Source organism: Pieris rapae, chromosome 1 (genome assembly GCF_905147795.1).
Source record: "Pieris rapae chromosome 1, ilPieRapa1.1, whole genome shotgun sequence".
Lineage (NCBI taxonomy): Eukaryota > Metazoa > Arthropoda > Insecta > Lepidoptera > Pieridae > Pieris > Pieris rapae.
In genome coordinates this window covers 1,546,375-1,568,612 of record NC_059509.1, presented here as the reverse complement: position 1 = coordinate 1,568,612, position 22,238 = coordinate 1,546,375, and the positions used below count along the sequence as shown (strand labels likewise).

At 32.9% G+C, this 22,238-nt stretch overlaps 1 protein-coding gene and 1 long non-coding RNA gene across 2 annotated transcripts; one reads left to right on the top strand and one right to left on the bottom strand.

Moving 5' to 3' along the window:
* The first annotated feature begins 108 nt into the window (after positions 1–108).
* LOC110999934 (tyrosine-protein kinase receptor torso-like) lies at positions 109–22,060 on the top strand. Its single transcript, XM_022269228.2, has 15 exons — positions 109–448; positions 5,847–5,877; positions 5,955–6,097; positions 7,812–8,073; positions 8,154–8,230; positions 9,195–9,330; positions 10,340–10,491; positions 11,756–11,870; positions 12,347–12,483; positions 12,805–12,997; positions 14,395–14,560; positions 15,072–15,479; positions 19,609–19,746; positions 20,254–20,436; positions 21,226–22,060. Exons 1-15 carry the CDS (start codon positions 293–295, stop codon positions 21,296–21,298), a joined length of 2,370 nt encoding a protein of 789 aa, XP_022124920.2. The 5' UTR covers positions 109–292; the 3' UTR covers positions 21,299–22,060.
* Positions 16,333–18,473, bottom strand: LOC123689459. Its single transcript, XR_006750436.1, has 2 exons — positions 18,085–18,473; positions 16,333–17,800 (listed from the first exon to the last, which is right to left on the bottom strand). It is a non-coding gene; the product is annotated as an uncharacterized LOC123689459 (long non-coding RNA).
* Positions 22,061–22,238: the final 178 nt, after the last annotated feature.

Genomic DNA, 22,238 nt, shown 5'->3' with positions numbered 1-22,238 from the left:
CTATGAATTTCGAAAATAAAAAAATAATTTTGTCATTTGACATATGTGAACCATAGACAATAAAACAAACAATAATTTTTTTGGCGATTTTATGGGAATTAATTTGTAATACAAGTGACGATTTCATAATATTTAATTACATTCAACGAATAAGATGACGAAAATTTTTATTTGCACCGAATATTGTTTTCATTAAGCCGATGTTATTAAAGTATGTGTGATAATGCGTAAACTAAGTTATCGATAAGAAATACTATTGTTGTAAAATATTTCCGCCAAAGTCATTGATAAAATGCATTTAAAGATAAATGAATGGTTGTTAATTATTAAAACTTGTGCCTTTTTGCCGGGGTTATTTGCGAATACTTTGTTTAATAATTTACCATTAACAGAAGAACAGATTGAGGAGCTAGCGAATGATGTGTGTCATGATATTTTCTACGAACCGGTGAGTATGATTTTATACCTACTTAAAATAAATTATTTTAGAAACATATTATATTGTATTAAATAATAATCAAATATTTATTTTATTTCAAAATTGATTATTTACTTAAAAGTACCCACTATTGGTTTATATTACAAATTGCTGCTTAATGCTCTTGTTCACGGGTTAGATAGAATTTATAGCAAAAGTACTCGTAAATTTGAGAATTATTTGGCTGATCCTAAGATCTCGGATTTTTGCAATGCGCATCAGATTCTCGCCAAACATCTACAGATTTTAATACAAATACGGAATAAAATCGAATGCTCAAGATTGTGCACAATTTTTAACCACCTTCAAAAAAAGGTATCAATGGTATCTGTACATATGTGGTATATTGTCGAAATTATATTTGAGTTCGATTATATAGGCTTTTAAATATATATTTTAAATTTGTGTTTTTTTATATAACACGGGAGACCTCATGTTTAAGTATACCACCGCACATGGACCAACCATAGATATGGCCAAAAGAGCGTGGCGTTGCGAATTAGCGAATTTTGAGTTACTTATATATTGTAGACCTTAGCCAGGATATTGTGTCTTAGACCTAAAAGTGTGTCTCATATATGTGTGTCAGGCAGAGATCAGCTTCCTTTAAAGGAAGGAAGTTCTATCAATAGAACAAATTCAAAAACTGTTTCGTTTTAGAGGGTTTCGGGGCAAAATATGTACATATAATATCTTAACTTCAATTTTGGAAAGGAATATATAAGTCCTTTCCTAAATTCTTAAACTTCAAGGTAATTACTGCAGAAAGCTTCAATTTTTCCTTCAGCCATAAATAATAGAACAAATCAAATTTGGTTTTTAGGATAGATTAAATTTAATCCTTGATGTATTCGAATATTGGCGTCTAGGGTTCGATTCCAAGCCGGAATGCTATATATAATAAATTTACTGGAGTCCGCCAATAGTGGGAGGATGAATAGTATCTTACACGGTGAAAACGGTAAATTTTTACGTTTAGGTTAAGTTAGCTAGCCTATTCAACCCTATATAATATTATTTCACACATAATATATCAATCTGTTTATATGATATTTAGCGACGCATCATTTTTTATACATACGGCGCGCTGTCTCCATCGCTTAGTTATATAATTATAGTAACTAGAGATATAAATATCTCTTATTATACACAAATTATCACATTTCTTTATTATTAGGACACAAGTTAGCTTTATTTTTTAGCCTTTAAAATACCAGAAAACCACTGTTTGTAACAACCTCAAGCGAAATATAAAATCAAAGGATGTTTTCGGTTTTCAATGTAAGCTAAATATGACGTGCTTATTATATTAAATATAGTAGCAGTGTATGGTATAAAAGCGGCGACCTTTATGGCTTTGTCAGCTATCTGAGGCAAGATATCGTAATCCATAATGGACTCACTCAATCACCATAGATTGGGAATATTTCCCTTATAACGATAAAAATTAAACATTGCGTTTTGTATAGTAAGAAATAGGAATTTCTCAGCGTTGCTCTTTCTTAGGCTCTTTCTAATGTTTAGGATAACTAGATATACGATTTATTAATTGTAAGATCCAGTTGAGCATTACTGCTCAGAAGAAAAAGCTGCTCAAGAAGGCAAACTGGCAAAACGCTCATCTGGTGTTTAGTGATACCGCATGGACACTCACATTGCCAGAATTCTCGCAAGTGCGTTGCCGGCCTATTAGGAATAGGTTCGGAAATACTTGAGTTGGCAGCTAGTTCCACATAGTGGTGGTGCGCGGAAAAATTGCCCTAAGAAACGCTCGGTTGTGGACTTATAAAAGTAAAATAGTATTTTAAATAAATAATATAAATTCTCGTCTATCTCATCTCTGCCTATCTTAGTTATTGATGTAAGTTGTCAATAAAATCACACCAAAGATTTTATACGTATAGCGCGAGTTTTTTAATATACTTTATAGCTGACCTACTAATATAATACTATTATAACGTCTATGTTTTTGCTAGGTTGACCGATCAAGTTTATTATGCCTACCTACATTTTTGTTGCTGTTTTTGTTTTGTAAATTTTATATACGTACCTACATATGTGCGTTCTAATAATTATTAATCTTAGTTTATAATGTTTCTCAGTAAGCGATTTTTTGTAGATAATTCTTTTGAGAAATAAAGTTATTCTTAACCTAGCTAACAACTTGGGCACTATTGTAACATTAATAACCCACATAGATGGGCTTGTGAGGGTCTGCTTAATTAAATACATTAATATTATTATAAAAGATGTGTATTTAGTTATAAAAAGATAGTGGCTGGACATTTATTGATCTGTTTCGTGATCAATTATTGTGTCAAAACACGCTGTCGACTTTTTATGTCTTACGCCCAAAACCAATAACCTATCTCGATCCATTTTGACCATCTGAGATAGAAATATTCAAAGAAACCAATCGACGGATTGTAATAGCCTTCTGTCAATACTAGCTGTCCATGGTGGGTAGGATCGGTGTATGTGGATAGACCTTTGTATGAAAATGACAGTTCAACTGTGCCAATATCGTATCTTAAGATTTTTCTTACACCAGTTTTTTAAAATAATTATAAAGCTACTTGATATGTTTTAAACATAGACATGTGTTAATATTATTTGTACGATTTTATTTACTTTATTTGGTTTATATTGATTATCAAATAAGAGTGTAAAGAGCTAAGAGATTGCATTCTATCCGTCGTCAAAAATTGATTATGTTCGTAGCGTTTGGTTATTGGGATGCAGATAGAAGATCGATCGACTGTCACGGTCTGATCTCAGATTATTTTCAAACTGATATTGTGGATTATTTATGGAGTTCGGGCGTATGGTATGTCGGTTTCCTTACGTTGAATATATATTGATCAACAGCTGGGATTCGAACCTACGACCGAGAGCCGCACGCTGAAACCGCTAGACCCAATCAGATATATATATTCATAAATTCATAACACTACTATATATATGAACAAAATAATATATGATACACAGATAGAATGGGGGTAAACAATGTTCATTCAAGGAAATACAAGTTGTATTTTCTTTCGCGGTTTCCCGTATAGGTGTACCGCGTCCACAATACCAGGTAAAAAGCCGTTAAAAAGCTTTAAACTCGCTATGAATTAGTATTAAAAGCTGCGGCTTACAGGGCGCGGTGCATTTGTTTTACTATAATAGAAAATTCCACGGCTTAACCGTACAATGCTTGATTTTTTTTATAGTGTCAAAAAATATTCTGTATTTCTAATGTGAAAATATATTTTCCGCTTTTTATTCAAAAACTATTTTAAGAATTTTCTATTTACTTACGTAAATAAAAATTGTTACACATTTTGGTTAGCTGAAATAAGAAAATTCTTACTATGCATTGCTAGGTTTGCGAAGATTCTTACGTCGGCCGACAAAAGGTGTCTTTAAACGAACAGTAGACTGAATTACTTTGATTGTACAAGATTGTAAGCCATGTAGGGTTGAAGTTCGATTACCTCACAGATGCCAGTTATATAAGCTAACATAGAGAAACTTCACACAGAAAAATCTCTGTTTTTAATTTAATTTAAAATTATTAATTTCTTAAGATGTCATGTGAAACATGGTGTAATGGTTGCAGCTTCTTACAAAGACAGATACGAGTGGCAGAGAGATTATTGCCAGTTATTATTTTCTGTTCTACGCCCTTGGTTTGAAAATAAGCAGTAAATGTAAAATTTGAAGAATTAAATGTGTTTCTTTTTGGATTTTTCATAAAACAATCCAATATTACCTGGGGTTCTAGACATGGTGTCGGTGCAGGAAATAAAAGTGGTGGTGGTTCCAAATTATTTTCCAAATGAAATGGAACTGTTTTCATTCATGTTTTCAAATGGAATTTATTGTGAGCCAGGTATAAATTCTTTTATTAGGTCTGTATTGTGAAGATCCTCTTTTGTGGAGGCCCCGGGGTAATAGCTCTGATTGCCCTGGAATACAGGGCTGATGTGTCAGGTTTCTTCAATATTAAATAAGTGTACTATCACTAAACAATTTTTCAATTGGGACTTACTTGTCTCGTTTCAAATTGCATGCAAGCGATCGAATATTTTTTTAATATTATTGAAACAATCTATACAATCGAGACGTAATACCAAAAAACAGCTCTTATTTAAGTAAAAAATTATGTTTTGTACAATAGCCTGTTGAAGCGTGACCACTAAACACTTGACACGGTTTTTTGTTCGAATGCCCGATACTTGGGTTATTCAACTCCTCATAACTTAACAAAGACCTCTGTTTGTCTCAATTATATTATTTTTTTGCCACTTATCGATTGTAATTAAAGTTTAATCGCAAGTATTTATTGATGATCAATTTGTTTGAATGTTTTGTTCTTGAAGCTTTGATCATAGGTTTTAAATTAATATGCTATCTGACCATCTTTGTATGAAGTTTGTTTTGTACTTTTCTCGACGCAACTATTAAATAAAATTGAGAGATCTAGATTTCGCGTCAGAGGGGGGAGCGATCACACAGTCAAAGTTAGTACTCGTATAGTTCTACCGAACACATGGTTAATAAAATGGGAAATAAAATTTTGTTATGGGCAACATTTAAATGATCTTGATACTATTTTTTATTTATGTATTTAGTATTAATGACCTATAATTTACTCAGGACCTCTATTTCCGGGCTTCTTCTTCCGCTCTTGAATGAGGCAATAAATATATCTTCTCTTTAGTTACGATCTGATAAGTATATTTTTAACACACGCTTTATTCAGACAAGTCTTGAATAAGAAATATAACAACGAAACTCCCCCACAATTCGGTATAGAATAGCAAACCTTATTAAATTTAACATACAGGAATATATTTTTTTTTAAGAAATGAAATACTAAAGGTGATGATTTATTACCGTGTGTTGATTTGTTTATAAACAGGTGCTGTGGAGGTGACTCAATCACGGCTTGAGCTCGCACTATTAACATCAACCGTTAAAATTTGTTTATTTATTTTGCTAAAAGTCCTATGGTGCGTGGGAAACGGTTCTGATGTAATTTTTCTTATAATTTCAAATTCATATGTCGAAGAGGATGTCTCAGCTACGTCCAGTCCAGTCGGTATTGGGTGAAACGATATTTTGTCTTAAGAGTATGATGTATAATTAATGTCGCGCTATTGTGATGCAGTTAGATGTTAAAGCCCATAACGTTCTAATGAAAAAAAAAGAGAGACCAGTGCAGTGTACCAAACCTGGTGCATATTTCATGTGTGGCAAAGGATGTTTTTAAGTTAAAATGTAAAGCGGTTACATTCATTATTTATATAAAAGTTGGGTACAGAATATGTAATTTGATCAATAAGTCATATTAACCTCACCATATGTTTATTTTCAGAAAGCAACGGCATGTACGAATAAATTTTTTGGTATGTTTAAATTTTTTTTACATTATTTCTTTTCTGTGCGCAATTCTCTGTGAAACTAATGTGTGAATGTCTTTAAGGAAACCGGTACGAAACAAATACAGAACCTCCCTCTGTGCAAGTGAAATGCAGGGCAGAACAAAAACTCACCTTCGCAGTGCCACAGTCTAAAGATTGGCAGCTCGTGGTTTTAATACCTGAAGAAGTTGACATGATGGAGTATGTAAGTACCTATACGAAAAGCTTTACAGCTGTCACAAACATATTTAGATTTTCGAAATGAATTCAAAAGTTAACATTTTTCAATATACAGAACAAGCAGCTATCAACTACTTCATAATATAATTTTTTCATCATCACGGGAGTAAGTTATGGGGTTGTGGCCCCCCTCAAATGCCTCATTTTCAAATAAATGTAACACAGTTAAGTGTCAATATAAGGTTCAGAACTTATGACGAACATTAAATTAGCGATAATAGGTATTTAAAACTACACGTGAGTCATCTATTACCTATTACGAATATTAGTAGAGGTAATTTATCTCACATAGCTGAATATTAGTAGGATGTATTTGGATACAAGTGGATATTCGTCAAAATTAGCTATATTTTTTTTAAATTTAATTGTTTATTTCGGAAAACGAATTTCCATAACAATGTTAGTAATTACAACTTAATAACTTAAATCGAAGTGTTAGTAGGTTTACATTATATTCATACCGGAACCATTCCGCATGAAATAGCGGAACAGTCATTGGGGTATGGGCAATACTCCTGTGGGAGATATATCCAATCGCAACACACTACAATGTCTTTGTTGCCAATAGGTTAAATGCTTTAAAAAAAAAGTGGTGACATATATTTAGGTCCTCAGCTTTCTGTATCTGTTTCATGATCGTCATTTGTCAATCTAATAGGAAGTGGGTATCTAATGATCAACTTCTTGTGCCTGACACACGCCGTCGCCTTTATATCTAAGGCAAGCCGATTTACTCACGTTTTTCTTAATCTAACAAACGTTCAATGCGCAGAAACATCATTCGTACACAGCCGGGGATCGAACCTACGACCTCAAGCATGAGAGTCTGAGCCACTAGGCCAACGCTCCTCCCAACCAATGTCCAAATTTATATTTATCCTGAGTGCAAAAGGGGTCGGTGGAATAAAAATAGATTCATTGACTGCGTAGTGCGCAATGAGGAACTGTCAAAACAATCGAATCAATCAAACAGCAAAAATATACATTTGTTTACTACTTCATATCGTCTACACGTGATCATTACGGCGAAGGAAAAACTGATTGCAATTTAATTTTATATAACTGCAGTTTTTGTATCTGTTCTGATTGAATATTTTATGTTGGATAGTCTTTTTATCAAAGGCTACGACCGATTTGACGCCGTTGAATCAGCGAGGCTACGAAGCTACGCTTCAGTAGAATTGATGTATTGACTAGACAATAAATCTCAAAAAATAAAAGTTTTAGAGTTTTAATATTGTCTCTGGTTTACATAAACATTGAAGCAAGGGTCACTCGTGGTCAAGTCAAGAAAAGAAGAAGAAAGAAAAAGAAAATAGAAACAAGAAGTTATTATATTATATTAAATTAATTAAAAATTGAAGATATGTAATTACTTAAATTATTAGGTTCAATTGGTGGTCAACTTAAGTCCTGGAACCACCTCAGGGGGTTCATGACCACCCCCGGGATCCGCCTATGCATTGAAGTATAACTTATAAACGCGAAACATTTTGTACATAACTATTTACAGATAAGCGAGAAACGACTGTATCTGTATTAAACTCACGTTTATATCTGATGAAACAGTTTACAAAAGCAGTTAACTATAATATAGAATTATGGTCTAATTAAATAAAACACAACTAACTTCAAGTAGGTGTTAAATTTGCCAAATATATAATTTAATCCCTTTTTAGTTTATATTCAATGCGATGGAACCTGCAAGAGAAATTGGGTCTATTTATACACCACCTGGGCCTTTTACACTTTGGTCGGCACTGGTAAATGATTTAGGGAGTCCCTCTGTTTGGAAGAAGAGTTCCATATTAGAAGCCTGGAATGAAACAGTTGCTGACAATCAGGAAAGGAATTATGAAGTTAATTATACATTTTTATTTGACAATTTTGACAATACTACGGCGGATCTTGACGTGAAATTAACATGGAATGCCACGGATCGTGAGTATTTGTAACACAAATTATACCTTGCCAAACCAGCAAATTTATTTTGTGGAAAAAAATAAAGTATTTTTTTTTAGCAAGTGATTCCTGCTTCGAGGTTTACAATCGTTGCAACAGTAAGACACTTGGGAACGTATTGCATAGGAGTATAGGGGTGAGTGCATCTGTCTTTATTATTTCCGCTTGCCCGCGAGTCTTGTTTTTTTGTTTCAATATCAAGTGATAATAATATTTAATTTATATAAGGATACAATCATATGTAGTTGTTGTTGTGTTAGTTACGTTATTGTCCTATTATATAAGTAGGTTAGCTTTGAGGTGTATTTAATCATACAATTAAAATTTAATTATAATATCACCACACACATCAACACAACAAAACCACACAAACAGCTTTTTCCTCATTTATATTTACCATAATTGTCATATATTCAAAACAATTAGCTTTCTGTTTGATGTGATGGTGTTATACATAAATAAGCCTCACCAGCTCGCTTGCGCATTGTGGTTACTAATAAGTACTAATATATAATACACTTTTATGTTTAATACTGTTACTAGTATAGTAGTAGTATAGTATTTAACAGATAAAAGTGGCAAATAACACAATCTTTATTCAAGAGAAGACACTCTGTTCTAGTGTTATATTTTTTCATTGACAGAACAGAGTAAATGCACTTAAGAATATCGAGCACTAACACTAATTAGTGAATTAGTGTCAAATGGTTTTGTCGTTTTCAATCTTCTTAATAGGCCCGTGGTGTGAAGAGATCGAATAGAGCCTCAAGAATTATATTTATAGATAAACTATAATCGTTATATATCAGTAAATTAACATAAAATCATAAAGTGTTAACAAAACCTTAGAAAGCACACGATCTATTGGTTATATAGTAGCCGGCAAACATCTTGAACAAATATTCTTGCCTGCCTTCCTTGCCTAAAAATCGCAGAAGCAATATTTAGGTATCACGTGATTGGTTAATCAGTTGACGTTTGTGTCCCGCGTTGCGAAACGAATTCAATGCTTAAGTTGTTTGCCGGTATCTGTGCAAAAAACCCGCAGGTAATAATTTCATGTAAAACCCTATATAAAAATATATTGTCTATCATTCTAGCCAGACAAGAGCAAATCTTTAATAGCAACAGTGCCGCTGGATGATAAATGCACAATACTAGTGAAGGGGAAATATGGAACTACGAAATTTGAATATCAAACTCCGTCATGTTATGACCTACCGGGATGCAAGTATTGTGAGTATCTTAGAATATTTGAGACATTACTGAGTGACTCGTAATCGTGCTTTGTTTCTCGTTCCTCACTGAAACATCAACTATGCAAAATGCTCAGTTTAGTACCGCGCAGCCCATACATACAACGACTACTGTTTATGCCTGGTCTTGTTAGAGCTATCGCAGAACATGCTTTTTTAAGCGTGTTCCGGAGTATGAAGAATTTCTATTGCACTTATAACTTTTACACAACACAGACGAATTATGTCTAACATAGTTAAATGTATTTAGTAGTTCTTTTTGATCGTTTCGTAAATGCTTGAACCCGTTTTGTATTGATATACTATGTATTCAATCTTTGGTTATATCATTAGTATAATTGATATTTTTTATGTAGAATTTATGTTGGCTAAAGGATTATGAAATACATTAACTTTACAAGCTATACCATGAGTTTGAAACAAGCGTAACCTTTATATAATGTTTAGTTTTGCATCCGAGGCGCTGTACTTTTCATAAATGTATTTTACGCCGATACAGAATTAATAGTTTTTCATTGTATTACATTATTTCAATACAAACATTGTTTTGCCTGATAAGGCACATTACACTATTAATATCGCTGTTAAAATGGATGTTCCGGTAAAAGAGTGAAGAGTTTTATGAATATATTTTATAACGAGAAGAAAAAAAATTATAACTAGTCCGGCTATAACATTTGTTACAAATGAAAATGTATTTTTTACAACTTTTTAATTATCTTGAAACACGCATATTATTTAAAAAATTGCAATAAATAAGTTGGTATTAATTTTAATAATATTACATTACTTCAATGAAAAAAATTGCATTTTCATTTGTAACTGATCCTATGGCTGGTATCAATTATTTACTCTTTTACCTATCACATAAATAATAGATATTTACTTCCTTCTGTACTTTATGTAATATTATTGAAATGTCTTTACACTTTCCTATATATTGCTATATCTAATTACTTAATGCATGTAATGTATTTCCGTTGTCACAGTGCCTGAAAAACCGGAAAATGTAACATTAACGGCTAAACGAAATGGTGATTCCTGGCTTGTTAGTGTCAAGTGGAAGCCGCCGAAATTCCCTCCCGCCTACTACAATGTAACACTTCGAGCGGATAAAGTATACACTATAAACGCGTCATATGTAAGTATTTCTGTAACTTATTAAGATATTAAGTTCATATATGTTCATATATGCATTATTCAACACTTTGATTTTTCTACAAATTATTAGCATAGAAGACTCATAGAAGTATACATAATATACTCTTCTATGAGTCTTATATGCTACAGACAAACATATATGCCCTATTTTTTATACATAGAAGTATATTATGTATACTTCTATGTTTAAAAAATAGGGGTTAATTGTATAGGGGTAAAAATTAAAGGGTTGTTTGTATTTTTGTATCCGTATCAAAAAAAAAAACATAAGCAATTGTCTAAAAATTAAAAAATACATTATTGGGCTGGACAGTAGACACTCCTTATCGCTTAGGGGTTCGATAGATGTAGACGATTGTCAGACCTACTGACTATGCATAATAAATTTCGTAAAAACGAACGTACGAACATACTGCCTAGAAACGAAACAAAAAAGCAATAAATTTCAGATGGAATAAAAGAAATTGTTGATAGTCAAATCCCAATAATATTTAGTGTTGAAAATACCAATTGCACCAATGCATCGTAGAGACCTTGTGTGTGAAAATAGCCGAGGGATTTGTCAATAGATCCATTAATTCTGGAAATTCAGTTTCAATGTTGCAATGGATTATAACACACTATAATAAATCACATCCTATTATGCATAACTATACTGGGTTATTGAAATTATTCCCTTTACGAGGTGATGGGGGTATATATGCATTATGCAAAAACTTTAATAATACATATCAATTTTAACCTTTCTTTTTATTTATAAAAAGGATAAAACCCTAGTTGTTTATCATTAATTTTAAATTACAATTATCAGTCCATCGTTATAAATGTGAGACGAAAAACGATTTTATTTCAATAGTTATTGAGTTTTCTTTCCAGTTAATAAAGAACATTTTTTCCAGTTAATAACAAACACATGCCTTTTAAATAAAAAAATATTTGGAAACTTGGTCTGCTAATTATTTAAAAAAAACCGCTTTGTTAGCTCTTTAACAATACATCTCTAGAAACTTATTTCAAAGAAACTGAAATAAATAATAGTTACAAGCAGGCGGAAATTCGTATGCGAACATAGTATTTATTAGTGTTCCTATATTTTATTTACATTGTAGTAGGACTGTTCTTATTAATTCGAAAATGCGTGTCTATATTTTTAATTATTATTATTTGGAAGAAGAGAGACAATTTTGTAAGAAGTTAAATTAATATTTAAAAAAATATATACATTTTTAAATTTAAACTTTCAGTTGTCATCTGAAGCTAACTTTATGAATGTAACTGGCAGAGGATATTATAATGTAACGGTAGATGCAATTAACAAAATTGGCCACGCTCTTACATTCCGGAGAAGTATATTTCCGCGTGAGTATCATAACCTAAATATAACGCCTTGACTAAATATAGTGATAATATATAGTATAGTTATTAAAAACGATATATTTGCATTCACATGATTGAATAATATCAACCCGCACAGACGCGTTAAAAATTAAAACAATTAATTAATAATAATTTCTTTATTAAAATTAAGATAAACGCTGTTTCTATCTGTACAACAATGTTAATTAAAAGTAGTTTACGTTTTCCAATTTGTTAAATTATGTACAGTAGTCACGAATGTTCATTTAGTAAACAACTGCTATGGAAAGAGGCGAATGCCGTTATGAATTAATTAAAATGTGTGCACTGAAAATCGTTTTATTATAATTTTCTTACATTGGAAAGTACATGAGGATGCACCCTTCTTGAAAAATAATTAATAAATACCGCAGTTCCTCTCATACTTTAGCTAGCATAGGAGGATATAGACAATAGATTTTTAGAATTAAATGTTTCAGCCGTTGAAGAGAATGCGTCATTGAGTTTGTTGATTGGCGCGTGGGCTGAACTTATCGTGATATCAACAATAATCGCAACGTTTTCTGTCTGGTGGAAGCGACGACGCGACACTAAGAAGAGGAACATGTATTTTCCGGTATTTAATCATAATAAACCCTGTATATTTCCAATTTTAACAAATGTTGAAAAACAGTTTAGCTCTGTAATATACATGTACTGTACTTTCTTCCGTGTGACTTCTTTCTCCATTCGCTTCCTGATAACTTTCATTTTTTTTCGATTTTTGTGTTAATATAATTATTTTAATATAAATGTTTAATTGTAAGTTACTTTTTGTATCTAATACTGTTTTTTTAGAATATATGAGTTTAACTTGCGCAAATAAAAATCAGACAGTCAGAGTTAGAGATGTGTAATCAAATGAAAACCTGGTACTCATTCATAAATTTGATAACAGGGCGTTAGGGAAAAAGGTTTAAAAGACGGCGAGTTGGAGATCTGTTGCGTAGAATCCGGCTCTGAGGAGCAGTGGGAAGTGAAGCCTGAACGCCTGCTCCTTCATGAGGTTATTGGCGAAGGCGCTTTCGGAGTTGTGAGAAGAGGAACCCTGTCTCCTGAGGATAAGATTGTGGCTGTGAAAATGCTGAAAGGTAGGTAGCACATAGATAATAAATTAAATAAAATACTGTACATACCAAACCCTACGAAGACAATCCATTTTTGGCGACGGATAAAATGCAATCTCTTCCCTCTTTGTCGTTCCATTTTACCGAGTTTTGTTGTTTGTACATTGTTTTTTTTGCATTCACAAACTGTAAAAAAATTAAGATAGGATATTGGCATAGTTGGACTGATATCCACAGATACCGATCCGACCTACCATGGACAGCTTGTATCCTCAGATGGCTGTTACAATGCGTCGATTGGTTATTGGCGCACTTTTAACAACATTGGATTAAGATGCCAATCTCAGACGGTCAAAAATGGATTGAGATAGGTTATTGGGTTTGGGCTTTAATCATTGGCGTTACGCCCCGAGAGTATACACGTAGGGACTCTCTTCAACTGTTACCTTGCATTTATTTGTCGCATAATAATTAACATTAAATATTTCGCTTATATTCTTTTGTTGTACGCGAGTGCTTAATATAAAGTAACAAAAATCCTCTATTGTTTAAAGCACCCCGATGACCCACATATTGTATAGTATTTTATTTATTGTTAATGTATCGAGGCGGATTTATCGCAGCCTTTATCGTCTCTTTACTGCTTTGTGATGGTAACTGTGAAGTGTTAACAGTTAAACCCAATACGTTAAATGATGGAAATTTGTCTTGGAAATTGCGCTTATTTTTGCTGTATTATTAAAAATCTTTAACGTTCGTGATTTTTTATTAGTAAATAGATTAATGTACGATGAATATATTACGATGCGTAACTAATAGAACATAATATTTAACTTTGTCGACAGTGCCGGATTAGCCACGTAGCGAGTGTAGCAAATGCTACGGGCCCCGCGAATTTGGGGGCCCCGCACTTGAACTTACCCGAATATAAAAATACCCGTAACCCTCATAAAGATATATTATTTTACATAGCAGCGTAATATATCTCACCTCTCTTCCACTTAAAAATCTAAAACTCGATTTCGTAACTTTGAATATTAAAAATAAAAAAAAGGTATTTTACAAACTTTGTTGTAAACTTCACTTTCAATAAAGACTTGTTTAAGCTGATGATTTGGTTTGCTTAATATTATAAGTGTTACTATCTCTATGCCGATAATATATTTAAAAAAAGGATATTTGTAACGGTTTTCTTTTATTTAATACCCTAAACTTGAGGGGAGATAGAATTCGCTACAGGCCCCGCGACTTAATTCGGCACTGTTTGTTGACTGTCCTTATAGTATCAGCGTTGGTGTATTAGATTTAAACCCTAAAGTTTTATACTTAAAATATTTCTCTGAGTTTGATAATATATTAGAAAAAACAACTTGAGTTTTTAGTATATAAGATTGGGATAAACAAGATTTTGCCTTGAACAGATTTTCCCTCAGTAGAAGAGATCAGGTCGTTCAGAGCTGAGATGGAATTGATGAAGAGTGTGGGGAGTCATCCGCACGTTGTGAGTCTAGTGGGTTGCTTCAGGGGACGGAAACCCTTCATCATTGCGGAGTACTGCAGCAGGGGAGATTTGCTTACTTTTCTTCGGTACGTGACCTAAAAAAAATTAAGTCTAATATTGTAGTCTAATGTGACTTACAATATTAGACTTAATTTTTTTCGACCAACAGCAAATGTGTACAAAGGAAAAAATGCAAATATAATTTTTTTATGAAGATTTTTTTTTTTAAGAAAAAAAAATTATTTTCTTGTTCATTGGTATAACGAAAATGAGTTTATTAAAACTAAATTCAATTTCCCTCGGTCTAGCAAAAAGGCTGGAGGCGGCCGTAGAGCAGGCGGAAAATAATAAACGGCTGAAAGAGCCTTTCCTCCAACATCGATTTTGTTTTCTTTGGAGTAGAGACTCTTGAGCCGTGGGGTTCTAGTGAGAAGGCGCTTATAAAAGACTTAATTGGCGCCTGGTAGATAGTACCGCTGACCCAAAGCCGGTGGTTCCTCCCTCAACGAATTAGCATATGGTTTATTAAACTACCTGCTCATAATTATATTTTCCATTTTTTGGTTTTTGTCGTCATTGTTTGACGCTTTTGTTCAGATGCTCCTGGGACTTAATGGTAACTCGCCGCAATGCAAACTACAACAACAATGAAGAACAGGATTATCGAGACATCAAAACCAAGGATTCCCAGCTCGTAATTAACAGACTTTACGATCTACAGGGAATTTGCGACACGGAACTAACAGTTCTAGATCTCCTTTCCTTCTGTAGACAAATCGCTATGGGCATGGAGTTTCTGGCCTCGAATCGAGTAGTTCACAGGGATCTGGCAGCGAGAAATATCCTGGTAACTGCGGATAGGACCCTGAAAATAGCAGATTTTGGGCTTTCAAGAGACGTGTACCAAGAAAACCAGTATAAACAGAAGGGTAACGGAAAGATGCCGGTAAAATGGATGGCTTTAGAGTCACTCACGCATAGGATTTATACAACCTTGAGTGATGTGTAAGTTATATTATAATTTATAACTAGGGATGCATCGATACGCATTTTTGCCGATACGATACCGATACCCTTATAGACATATCGCCGCTACCGATACCGATACTAATACCAACGCTTTTTGAATTAATATTTAAATAAGGTATAAATATATAAATTTGGTTTAAAGTTAAAACTATAAACAGTCACAATCTTGTAATAGGATTAAAGGTTTAGTTATTAAAATTCAGAATTTAGAGTGATAATTGAATTTAAGTAAAATAAATAACTGTTAATATTTATAATTAAGGTAATATTTTTGTAATTCTGTATTTTATTTAATTTGGTGTCGAAAAAATAATACGCGCGATAAAAACAAACTAAAGTGTCTATCGAAATGGAATACGCAATACAAAGCTGGTGAGAGTTTGCATCGGACTAGATGAAACAATATTCGCGTTTACATTAATTTTTAAGACTCTAACATACCGCACACCCAGATCAATACTGCACTAAGTCAAAATATAACTTTTTTGAGTATCGACTAAAAACTGTTTTATCATATAAGATGTAAAGTTATTACTAAGATTTTTTAAATATTGTGTAAATAACCAAATGCTTATCAATAAACATTAGTTAATTACTGTAAAAAACTCACATAAAGTGTTTAATCCTTACTTTTCGAGTTAATTCACTGTTGTAAAACTATTGAACCAATAAAATAAAAATTATTTCTATTTACTCCGTTCTTACTGATTGATTCTGAAATAATGCAGTGTAATCCTATCATAATATATTTGGTCGTAAATATTCAACAAAGAATTATCTGTTTCAATTTCAAGAATGTATTCATAAAACAGTAAATAAAACAATGGAATCTATGAAAATCAGCATGCACTTTTATTATATACTGTGACAGTGTGATCAGCTATATTATGTTATGAAGAAAAACAGTCTTACATGTTTGGGGTCTAAAAAAAAGCAATCTTAAACCAAAAATTAATGTAACATCACAAGTTTACTTTCATAATTATCTATTGACTACCTTAAACTTTCTATAAAAAATAAAATAATCACAGGATACTTAGATATGAAATTTTCAATTCAATGAAGGAAATTACGTTTCCTGTAAGTGCTGTGCTACTCTAAATTCAATGCTGTCTTGTAACTGAGTTGACATAATTAGTAGGAAAAATATATTTTTTAATTAATTCCATTATATCGCTCTTTTTGTTTTCAGCCACAGGTTGTTTTTCTGTATATGCTTTAAGAAATTGCGGAGAAAAGTTTTGATCTTTGTAGCGCCTTCTAACACAAACTTTCTTAAAATTAGTCTCACTGTACGATGTTTTATAGAAGAAACTCAAAGGATATTGCTTTTCAACGCGAAGTTGCTTGATGTCAATCCACTTGACTTGGTTATTGTCCTCATCCACATTAAAATTATTGCCCCAAGATTCCTGAAGGGCTTTCAGGTCATAAAAGTTATTGTGTAAAAGTTCTTTTACATGGTACGGCTCTCCTGTTTTCTTCGCAGTACGAATTAAAGTAGCATATTGCTGTGGGCAATAAATAGGAACAGATTTTAAGTATCTTTTAATCTATTTTTCTATTACACTGTGGACGTTGTCCCCTTCGTTTCGAGAATGCCCGCGGAAGAAATTATGTCTTATGGAATTAACTCTAAGCATGTTGTTAACTGCGTAAGCATAGAAAGATAGTCAGTATTTGTTTTTTTGTTGCCGAAAGCAATTGTCGCTATAGAATATGACATCACATCATTATTAGGATCCTTTTTTGCAAGTATCAACTCAATGTATGCAAGGACACAACTCCCGATCTCACTTGCACCGCGCTCCGCTTCGGTTTCGGGTATCTTCTGCCGAAGGGCCTGGTCTATTGGATTCATTGTCAGATGAGCACTTTGAGCTGCTAGAGCTTGATGACGATGAGCCTGAGTCTGAAGAGGTACTTGAGCAGGAAGACGAAGATACCCGTCTAGGTATTACAAGTGGCCGGAATTTTTGTATTTTTCGGATAGAAAAAGTAGGATCCGTTCCGATCCGAAGCATCTATAAAATCTCTTTCATTACTCTTTTCGGGTGTCAAAGACTTATTGGAAGCTACAATAGATGATACCTCGAGAGCTGATGCTGCAACAGGTGATACCGTGATAGTTAATCATGTAACTGGTGATACCACGATTGATGATGGTGATGCATCTAAATTTTTGCTTCATTTTCAACACAAATTTCTATTTTTCTTTGTGAAGTGGTTGACGCAGCCTCGATTGCCGTTGCTTCCAATGCCTTTTCAAGCAACAATAGACCCCGACCCTTCATCATCTGCCAAATAACATAAAATATTCAATTTCATTCACTAATACTGCATTATCTCAAAAATTATGTTAAATCTTCTTAAAAATAAATTCTAAAACCAATTTTCAAAAGTATTCTTTTAGTTTAGATAATAAGTAGTAATTCTGAGTATTAAAAAATAATGTATTGCTCTATTTCCAGAAATTATAACATTATTCACGTTTACCATCAATAGTGCATTATTTAACTAATTTTCAGCTTTATCAAACAACACTGTACTATTTATGAATAATTAAAAAAATATAACATACCCTCGTCACCAATACAGTATTATTTAGAAATACTATCAAAACAGCAGAAGCAGGAAATTCACCAACACTGCATTAAATCTAAATAATTCGGAGTAATTTTCTACTTCATTCAACAATACTTAACCATTACAAAATAATTCACTGTTACGTAACGTCACTATATGCTGCTTCTATAAAGGAACAAGTTGCAACTCGAATTAGATTCTTATTCGTGGTACGACTAGGCAGTTATTCATTCACCAAAAGAGACTTAGCACGACATCTGTTGGCTGTTTTAGCAAATAAAGATATGGCTGTCTTTGTGGTATGTGCGGGAAAAAAATGCCTATTTAACTATATAAATAAGTCGATTCGGGGATTTTTTGACTTAGTGCAGTATTGATCTGGGTGTGCGATACGCCGATGACTTTGAGGATTTGACCTCTACTACAAACAATAATTTACTAACGCCATCTAGTCTAACAAAATAGTGAATAGTCTAACAAAACTACGTGAATACGAAACCAATTATTAGCTAAATATAAAAATTTATAAATAAATATTGGTCTAGAAAAAATGGTGGCTGCCAATTATTTAACTAGTACATACATGATTTTTTTACATGTTTAATTCGTTCTGAGGTTAAAACTTTTTAATGTCAGTATTGCTAAAATACCGAAACCGAGTCATCATCATCAGCTGACGATGGACTCTGATGGTTGGTACTGGATCTCGAGGATAGTAAGCAGTAGACATACCGTCATTGAGCTCGTTGTAATCAGCTCAGCGAAACGATACTAGAAATGTGACTATATGAACCTGATGATGGACTCCGAAGGTGAGCAGTGGATCTCGAGGATGGTAAGCAGCAGACATACCGTCATTGAGCTCGTTGTAATCAGCTCAGCGAAACGATACTAGAAATGTGACTATATGAACCTGATGATGGACTCCGAAGGTGAGCAGTGGATCTCGAGGATGGTAAGCAGCAGACATACCGTCATTGAGCTCGTTGTAATCAGCTCAGCGAAACGATACTAGAAATGTGACTATATGAACCTGATGATGGACTCCGAAGGTGGGTACTCGGTCTCGAGGATGGTAAGCAGTAGACATACCGTCATTGAGCTCGTTGTAATCAGCTCAGCGAGACGATACTAGAAATGTGACTATATGAACCTGATAATGGACTCCGAAGGTGGGTACTGGATCTCGAGGATGGTTAGCAGTAGACATACCGTCATTGAGCTCGTTGTAATCAGCTCAGCGAGACGATACGAGAAATGTGACTATATGAACCTGATAATGGACTCCGAAGGTGGGTACTGGATCTCGAGGATGGAAGCCTTAAAGCGCGAAATTGAAAAAGTATCGTTGTATCGGCTATTAATACATCGCATATACCTTGGGTTTGTCGATATATCGGTATCGATATCGGATGTATCCCTAATTATAACATGATGCTATAAATAAGTTATCTTTCCCTTAAATTACTTTGTGTTATATAGGAATATACAAAATACTTAATCACATTTTTATTACCAGTTGGTCATTCGGTGTGGTAATGTGGGAGATTGTGACCGTGGGCGGTGCCCCATACCCGTCAGTGGGTGCTGCCCGACTGCCTCGGTTGCTTCGAGCCGGGTACCGCATGCCCAGGCCTTCTAATTGTTCGGCTCAACTGTAAGTGCCTTTTTCATTTACTTGGGTTTTTTATTTGTTTATTATTAACAGGTAACTAACATATTATAAAAGACGTTCAAATCAAATCGTTTATTTGCTAGAATAGTCTTACAATTAGTTAGCAAAAATCCGCCACATATGAATAGGCATGCAAATGTCATCTTATATTTTATTTATTTATTTATTTACATAAATACATTTATTATTCTTTCAGACATGTATGTACTGACAGTATAGTTACAATGACAGTAAAGAAAGCAAAAACAGATTATATAGATAAACAATATATATAAAACAGAACACACTAATTAACGAAAAGAAAACTGAAATTTATTAACACTTCGTTACATTGTACATACATACAACAAAAAATTGAACATAATTAGTGTCATACTTAAACAGTTTCATTGCTTTGAACCTGATTTATATCTTCTAAGACCAATGCAAAATGTATTTATATTAATACATGTATTTAGTTAATTCCTATTTGAAATTCATCTTTTACAGCTATGAGTTAATGCTATCCTGTTGGAATGAGCGCCCCCGATCTCGTCCTACATTCACGGAGCTGCATCGAGCATTGGATGGTTTATTATGCGCCAGCGCACACCACTACCTCGATTTACAACTTCCGCCGGAACCGGCGTATCCGCGACCTACGACACAAAGATACGTACGGATGATTATGCGGTAAGTTCTGTTTCAGCCTTAATTTAAAATAAGAAAAATTTAAAAAAGACCAGACACTGTCCTGTCTTAACAAAATTAAATCGTTTTAAAAATCTTACTGAATTTTTTTCTTGAATTTGAAAATGCTCCCTTTTTTAACCCAACCTAATGTTCTGTCAATAAAAGACAACAAAAAATAAATTAGCAAAATTGTTCCATTCCTTCAAGCGTGATGCGATGACCAAGGGAAATAGATATTCATTGTTATAGACATAGATCTTAAATATAAACTTCTCGTGTCGCGGTAATTGTGGTTAAACTCCTCCGAAACGGCTTTCCTGATTCTCATGTAATTTTGTGTGCATATTGGGTAGGTCTGAAAATCGGACAACATCTATATTTTTTTATGATATAAGAGCATTAGTAAATACATATAACCCTGAATTTTCAACCTTTTACGATCAATCCCTATTGTTTATTATAAATGATATACATGGCAAAATGACGTTTGCTGGATCAGCTAGTAACTATGTATAAATGAATAATGACGATAAAAAGGTATTTCTATTTACCGACCCTTCGTGTATGTTTTATGCGAAAATTTTGCAACTTTCAGTTTGAAAACCCATTCTGTATATTATGAAGAACAACGAAACTAAATGCCAAAATAAATTACAAATACAAATTAATAATGTAAAAATTAATTTTTCAAATACAAATTAATAATGTAAAAATTAATTTTTCAAATACAAATTAATAATGTAAAAATTAATTTTTCAAATACAAATTAATAATGTAAAAATTTTTCAGAGGCAAGTGGCCGTGGACGAACCGCTACCAACGTTCTCTCACAACCAAATACGCTTCAGCTGTAAATAATTAACTAACGACTTCAAATACAATATAGCTTTGACAAATTGACACAAATCCCCTTGACGAAAGGTGTTACTGCGTTCATGTGCGTCCAAATCTAAGAAAATTGGTTCAAAAGACACTTACTTAAGACTCCCGAATATCATCCTAATGAAAAAGTGGAAATATTTTTTACAAATTTAATAGTTTTACTTGCCTTACAGCATTTAATTTAAAATTATTGTCTATTAATATTTGTTGTGTATTTCGCAGCCAACCAGCTTAATTAGCCCTTTAATTTTAATAGCGCCGTTTAGTTAAACGGCTAGGTGATTAACTAACGGCCTGAAAGATATTCAGCCATAGCGTTTGCTACATTTAATAAACTAATGCTTAGGCCATACGATAGAGTTATTATTTGGCAGAAATAAAAAAAAATAGTATGTGTACTTATTTACCGTTACTTGGTTTGGACCAAGCTCGCTGCATATCACATTAATCGCATAACTTCAGTCATACGTCATACGCCTTAAACCCACTGAAAATCAATTAACGTTTAACACTGTTTTAACTAAGGCGTACGTTTATTTAAAAATATGTATATTTGTATTTGATTGTACATAGGCAGTTTTAAAGTATTAATTAAAATGTTCCTATGATCTCGGTGTATTAATAAGGTTATATTTTTATACTGCGTAGTTATAAGAATTGACTATTACAAACAAACTAATAAGACTATTTTTATATATTTTGTATTGACTAATTTGATAAAATATAGTTTAAGTTATTCTGTAAGCGATATGTGTAATTATTGAATAAAATAGTTGTGATGAAATTTAATTATTGTAATTATTTTTTCTAATAAACGATATAATTTGCACCAGCCTTCACTTATAATTAAAATTACTGACCTAAAATGAAGAATTTCAAATGACTTGATATTTATTTAAAAGAATCCCGATCTAATATAT

Bases quoted from the DNA above. Each gene is read 5' to 3' on its own strand.
- LOC110999934 (XM_022269228.2), top strand. From the start codon at position 293: ATGCATTTAAAGATAAATGAATGGTTGTTAATTATTAAAACTTGTGCC. The intron at 11,871-12,346 runs GTGAGTATCATA...TAAATGTTTCAG, and splicing joins CCGGAGAAGTATATTTCCGC to CCGTTGAAGAGAATGCGTCA. The intron at 15,480-19,608 runs GTAAGTTATATT...TTTTATTACCAG, and splicing joins TATACAACCTTGAGTGATGT to TTGGTCATTCGGTGTGGTAA.